Source organism: Chrysochloris asiatica, unplaced genomic scaffold (genome assembly GCF_000296735.1).
Source record: "Chrysochloris asiatica unplaced genomic scaffold, ChrAsi1.0 scaffold00186, whole genome shotgun sequence".
In the NCBI taxonomy this organism is placed as follows: domain Eukaryota; kingdom Metazoa; phylum Chordata; class Mammalia; order Afrosoricida; family Chrysochloridae; genus Chrysochloris; species Chrysochloris asiatica.
In genome coordinates, this window is record NW_006408704.1 from 5820081 (window position 1) to 5826295 (window position 6215).

The 6215-nt window shown below is 41.9% G+C and overlaps 1 protein-coding gene across 1 annotated transcript in view; it reads right to left on the minus strand.

Annotated features, from left to right (window-relative positions):
• IRAK2 (interleukin-1 receptor-associated kinase 2) overlaps positions 1 to 6215 on the minus strand; it is a 115750-nt gene that overhangs the window by 18797 nt on the left and 90738 nt on the right. Inside the window, exon 10 of the mRNA XM_006872206.1 lies at positions 1842 to 1904. Coding sequence (XP_006872268.1) covers positions 1842 to 1904 — 63 coding nt within the window. The remainder of the gene's footprint in view (positions 1 to 1841; positions 1905 to 6215) is intronic.

Consider the following 6215-nt stretch of genomic DNA (forward strand, 5'->3'; position numbering starts at 1 on the left):
CACCACCACCACCACCACCACCAGAAAAAATCAACTTGCGTTTTTCACTAGGAGATACTTCTCTATCAGAACATTTCATATGTCTTTCTCATTATTTTTTTTTACAAGAATGTGGCTTTATTCAGAATTCGTAAAACCTAGAAACAATTCAAATATCCAGTAATTGCTAAATGGATAAACAAACTGTTTTATATCTGTACAATGAAAGACTGAGCAATAACAAGGAGCAAACCAATGATAACATGCAACAACAACATGGATAAATCAGCAAAGGAGCCTGCTAAGAAAACGAAGCCAGAAACAAGCGCGTACTTGCTCTATGACTTTATTTACATGACACTCTAACACAGACCAGCTAGTGGCAGTGGTGGTGGTGTGCCGTGGAGTCAGTTCTGACTCATAGTGACCCTGCACAGGGTTTCTGAGGCTGTATATCTTTATGGGAGCAGAAAGCCTCGTCTTTCTTCTGTGGAACTGACGGTAGTTTCGAACTGTTGACCTTGAGGTAAGCAGACTGACTAGTAACCTGGAAGTGAAGTGAAGGAACCCAAGGGAATTTATAGAGTGACGTAAAGGTTCCACATGGCTATACATGTGTCAAAACTCATAGAATTGTCTCATGGGTAAATAAATTCACAGTTGAATGAGCAAACTGTGGCACAGTCATACAATTGAAGACCACTCAGCAACATAGAGAATCATCACTGAACATGGATGAATCGCAGAATAACAATGCTGAGTGAGAAAAGGCAGACAACAGAAGAGCACAGATCATAGCATTTCCATGGAATTCCACAAGAAATGAAAGCAGCTCCCTGGCAGCCCGGGACTAGCGATGCGGGGCAGAGTGTAGTGGGGGTGGGTGTTACTCAGGGGGAGAGGTAACTTCTGGGGGCAGTGCTGTGATTCGGTTCCAACTCATAGCGACCCTGTATAGGGTTTCTGAGGAGCAGCTGATGGGTTTGAACTGCCGACCTTGTGGTTAGCAGTCCGGTGCTTGTCTTACAGTTCCACACCAGGACTTCATTCACGGATGTATGTTGTTGTGGTTGTTGTGATGTGCCGTGGAGTTGGTTCCAATTCATAGCGACCCTATACAGGGTTCCCAAGGCTGTAAATCTTTACGGGAGCAGAATTCCTCATCTTTTTCCTGTGGAACAGCTGGTAGTTTCGAACTGCTGACCGTAAGATTAGCAGCCCGATTCATAACCACTACACTACCAGAGCGAAACTGACCAAATTATATACTTTATCTTCATTTTAAAATGACTTCATGGTATTCTATGCTTATATGACTGTATCATTTGATTAACCACATCCCAAGGGAGTCCTGGTGTGGTGCTGTGGGTTAATGTACCAGACTACAAAGCCATTTGAACTGCAAGGTTGGTGGTTCAAGCTCACCAGCTGCTCCTCAGAAACCCTACCCAGGATCGCTATGGGTCGGAACCAACTTGACGGCACTTAACAACAACAACAACAAAGGGGGTCCCAGTGGTGTGGGATACTATTTTGTTGTTGCTGTTAAGTACTGTCATGTCGTTTCTGACCCATAATGAACCTGTATAGGGTTTCCAAGGAGTTCCCAAAGAAGAAAACCAAACTAATGGAAGAATGACTTAGTAGAGACGAAATAAAGTTTCCCTGAACACTGCAAATTATATTATCATGAAAACCCAACAGTATAGGCTGATAGAGAGTTCAAGCTACTTCATTTAAATAAATCAAATCAGAACTGAAGCCTCATTAACATTTGTAAATAGATAAGTGTTTTTGCCTTTGTGTCCATGTTGCTACAAGGTCAAATGCACCAGTCAGTCAGAAGTAGTTGATTTCCTTACCAGGTAAACGGGGCTCCGGTTGTTGTCCATTGCAGGGAGGCCAGTGAGGACTTCGGCTAGCACCTGGAGAGAACAGGGAGTCACATGGATCACACGGTCATGCACAGGACCAGGCAGGAGATTCTGCCCGAGAGAAACCTCTTTTAGTAGCAAAGTCTCGGCTCCAGGCTCAGCCCTGGCCTTTGCCAGAACAAACACGTGCCCAAAATCTAAGCATGAGAATATCACCACATACCTCACCCACTATACACCTCATTTGCTATACTCCACCAGCTGTCTGAGTGGAGGATGGAACTGAAATTGTGTATGTATGTGTATTACTTACTGGGAATATGGTTTTTTTTTAAGTTCCATTTAAAATCCAAACAAAAGGACAAGTAGGCATTGCTGTCAGTCTCAGGGAAAAAAGGAATCTATGTAGAAGAATTCAATACAGAAAATCTCCTTCAAACCATCTACAGCATGTTTCAGCACTGAAAGGACTCAGCCGCAGTGTTTAACTGAACTTGTTTTGCAGGAATGGAGAACCGCTGGTCCCCCTGATAAATGACTCTTTATCTTGTTTCCCTGAGCTTGTTTTTCAGGAATGAAGAACAGCTGGTCCCACTGATGAGCAGTTCCCTAAACTCTGCCCAGCGGCCATAAAGGACCTCCCAGAGGCTAAGCACTGGACAATCTCTTTAACTATCTCCTAAGAGCCTGTTATACCAGCTCAGAGGGCGTCATCACCTATGATGTAAGTCTGCCTCCATTCCACCTGTCCCCAATAAAGCCCCAAAACTCAACCCTCTGGCATTAGGCCCCTTTCCTCCCTTGGAAAGTGAAAAGAGATTCAAAGTAGAGTGCTGTATACTTGTGAATTCTTTGCAACTGTGGCCCAACATAACAATCTAACACTTTATTAATATTTATTCATTAATTCATCCACTGATAAACTGAACATGATCCATACTAGTGTTGTTATTGTTGTGTGTACCATTGAGTCAATTTTGACTCATAGTGACTCTGTAGTGATGCTTGCAGGGTTTTCTAGAATGTAACCTTCTTTAAAATGGAGTCCTAGTGTGGGACTGTGGGTTAATGCGCTGGACTGCAAAGTTGGTTTGCTGCTCCTCGGAAACCCTATACAGGGTAGCTATGGGTCACAATCGACTCGACAGCATTTAACAACAACAATTTGAGAAGAGCAGATCACCAGGTTTTTTCTCCTGTGGAGCAGCTGTTGGGTTCAAATGGCCAACCTTTTGGTTAGCAGTTAAGCACTCAACCATTGCGCCACCAAGACACCTTTTATTTTGTAGGTTTTTGTTTTGTTTTTTATTGTAAATTGAATGAAGGTTACAGAACAGATCATCAATTTTACATTCAACAAATCATACATTTTGCTTCATTACACAATTACAGTCCTCTCCAAGTATTAACAGTTATCAGCATTGACCTCTAGTCACTTTAACTATTGCATTCCTCCCTGTGTCTCCCACTACCTTCCTACCTTCATCTTTTTTCTGTCAACCTCCACTCTGGGGGCTATGCCTGTGCCCTGTAAGCCATGTTAACACGTGTCTACCCTTTAGTATTGCATTGGGCAAATCTGCTGCACAGGAACTTTTTAAAGTATTGAAGAGCAGAGATGTCAGCTTGAGGACTAAGGTGCGCCTGACCCAAGTCATGGTATTTTCAATAACCTCATATGGATGTGAAAGCTGGACAGTGAATAAGGAAGATCGTAGAAGAATTAATGCCTTTGAGTTGTGGTGTTGGAGAAGAATACTGTGTTGCAGACCGTGTAAGCCTGGTCAGAAGTTCGAGGCCCTATAGGCCCTAGTGTTACAGGTCACAGGCTCTGAGGAACAGATCTAGTCACTTGGCAGTTAATAGCAAATTGTTTTTCATCTTAGTGTTGTTATATTTATTAATTCCAAACATGAGCCCTTAATGTCCACAGATAAATGTAGTATTTTCCTAAAGCGGAAGACTGTAAAGGTTTCAAAGGTCAAGCCTTTCTCCAAAGGATTAACTGAAAATAGTTTAGCTACTTCACAGTTCTTTGTTCTATAGACAAAAAAGCCATCCTCCCTGAATCTGTCCTAGGTGCAAGTTATTCAGCCAAGTTCCTGAAAACCTGGCTCAGGAAGCTGAAACAGCGGGACTCCGCCCAAGCCTTTTGTCCTTACCTCTCACCTTCCCCCAACTGAGCTCAGGGGCTATAGATATGTTAATTGAGCCTGAGAAAACAAGTTGAGGGCCTGGGATTCGAACCAGAGACGTAGGATGTAAAGTTACCTGAATGTCTGGAAAATTACTGATGTTAGCTGTACCTTGTCTTAGTCCCTCCCAGCTTGGTGTGAAGCTCCTCCCCTAAATAAAACAGAGGCCCAGGCCGGCCCAGGTGTGCATTACAAGTTGGAGGGCATGAAGTAAAGATTGCAGGGCAGTGAGTTGCTGCCTGCAGAGGCCATGATGCCTGTAGTCCCAAGTCTGCCCACCAGTGATGTATCCACCCTGGTTTTGGGGTGCCTCTTTGTCCCCCTCCTTCTGTCTGTGTATTCTTTTGCTATCCCTATCGCCACTGGATCTCCCCTCCTCGTGAACCAAACACTTGTGAACAACACAACTATGTCGAGGACAGTCCCTGACAATACAGAAAGTGCCGTGGACTGCCAAAAGAACCAATAGATCTGTTTTGGAAGAAGTGCAACCAGGGTGCTCCTTGGAGGCCAAGATGGCTAAGCTTCATCTCTCATACTTTGGACATATTGTCCGGAGAGAACAGTCACTGGAGAAGGATGTCATGCTGGGTAAGGTGGAGGGTCAGAGAAAAAGAGGAAGACCCCCAACAAGATGGATCAGCAGCCAGGTGGCATTATTGATGGCGTCAAGTGTGGCAGCGGTAGTGAGGTTGGCCCAGGATCGGACATTGTTTCGTTCTGCTGTGCATGGGGTCACTATGAGTCGGTTCCGACTCGATGGCACCTGACAACAACAACAACCCTCTAGTCCATGAATAATTTCCCCTTTACCTTGCTGCTACCCCCATAACCTTCATAGATTGTTTCTTTTATCAAGAAAAACTTTAAAAAAACAAAACAAAAAACTTTTTACAACATTGGTCTTATACGATGTTTGTCTTTTTGTGACTAATTTTACTCAGCATAATATCCTCCAGGTTCAACAATGTTGTGTTTCAGATTCATCATTATTTTTCAACGTTTGTAGTATTCCACTGTGTGTGTGTACCAAAGTTTGTTTAGCCATTCTTCTGTTGACGGGCATTTAGGCTGTCTTCATCTTTTTGGTATGTCTCTTGTAGACAACATAATGAAGAATCCTATTTTCTTATCCATTCTGTTCTTTATGTTTCTTGACTGATACATTGACTCCACTTACACTTAGTGTTGTTATCAATAGGTATGAATTGATTGTTGTCATTTTTCTGTGTGAATTTGGGATGCTGCTGGTTTCTTTGTTCCACATAATTTTCTATGCTGAGTTTATTGTGTTTGTTGGTTTTCTTTTCACTTCTGTTGTGGTAATGTTTGCTAAATCATTCTGATTTCCCTCTTTTTTTATTTGATGTGCAGGTATATTAATTTTCTTTGATATTGCCCTATAACTTATTTATTCCCTGCTTAAAACAGTCTGTTTTATTTGAAATCTATTTGACTTCCTTGCCATTTTTGTATGTGCCTTATATTAGGGCCCTTAAATTTGTCCCTATTTTTTCACTGAAGACCTTTATAATTCTGGGATTTACATTTAAGTCTTTAATCCATGCTGAGTTCATTTTTGTATATGACATGAGGTTAAGGTCTTGCTTGTAATCTTTTGCATACAGAGTTCCAGTTCTGCCAGCACCATCTGTTGACGAGACTGTCTCTTCCTCATTCAATGTACTTTATTTAGCCCTTTGTCAAAGATCAGTTGGCTGTATTTGGATGGGTTTGTTTCTGGATTCTCAATTCTGTTCCATTGATCTGTGTATCTTTCATTATCCCAGTAACAGGCTGTTTTGACCACTGTAGCCATGTAGTAAAATTTGAAATCAGGGAGTGAGAGACTTCCAAGTTTGTTCTTTTTCTTAAGGAGTGCTTTGCTTATCCTGGGTCTCTTTCCTTTCCATATAAAGATTTTTCCATCTCTTTAAAGAATGTCGTTGGAATCTGGATTGGGATTGCATTATATGTGTAGATTACTTTGGGCAGTATTGACATTTTCACAATGTTAAGTCTTCTTATCCAGGAGCATGGAATATTCTTCCATTTTTGTAAATCTCTTTTGGTTTCTTGTAATAGTGCTTTGTAGTTTTCTTTGTATCGGTCCTTTGTTTCTCTGGTTACATTTATTCCTAAATATTTCATCCTTTGGGCAGTTATT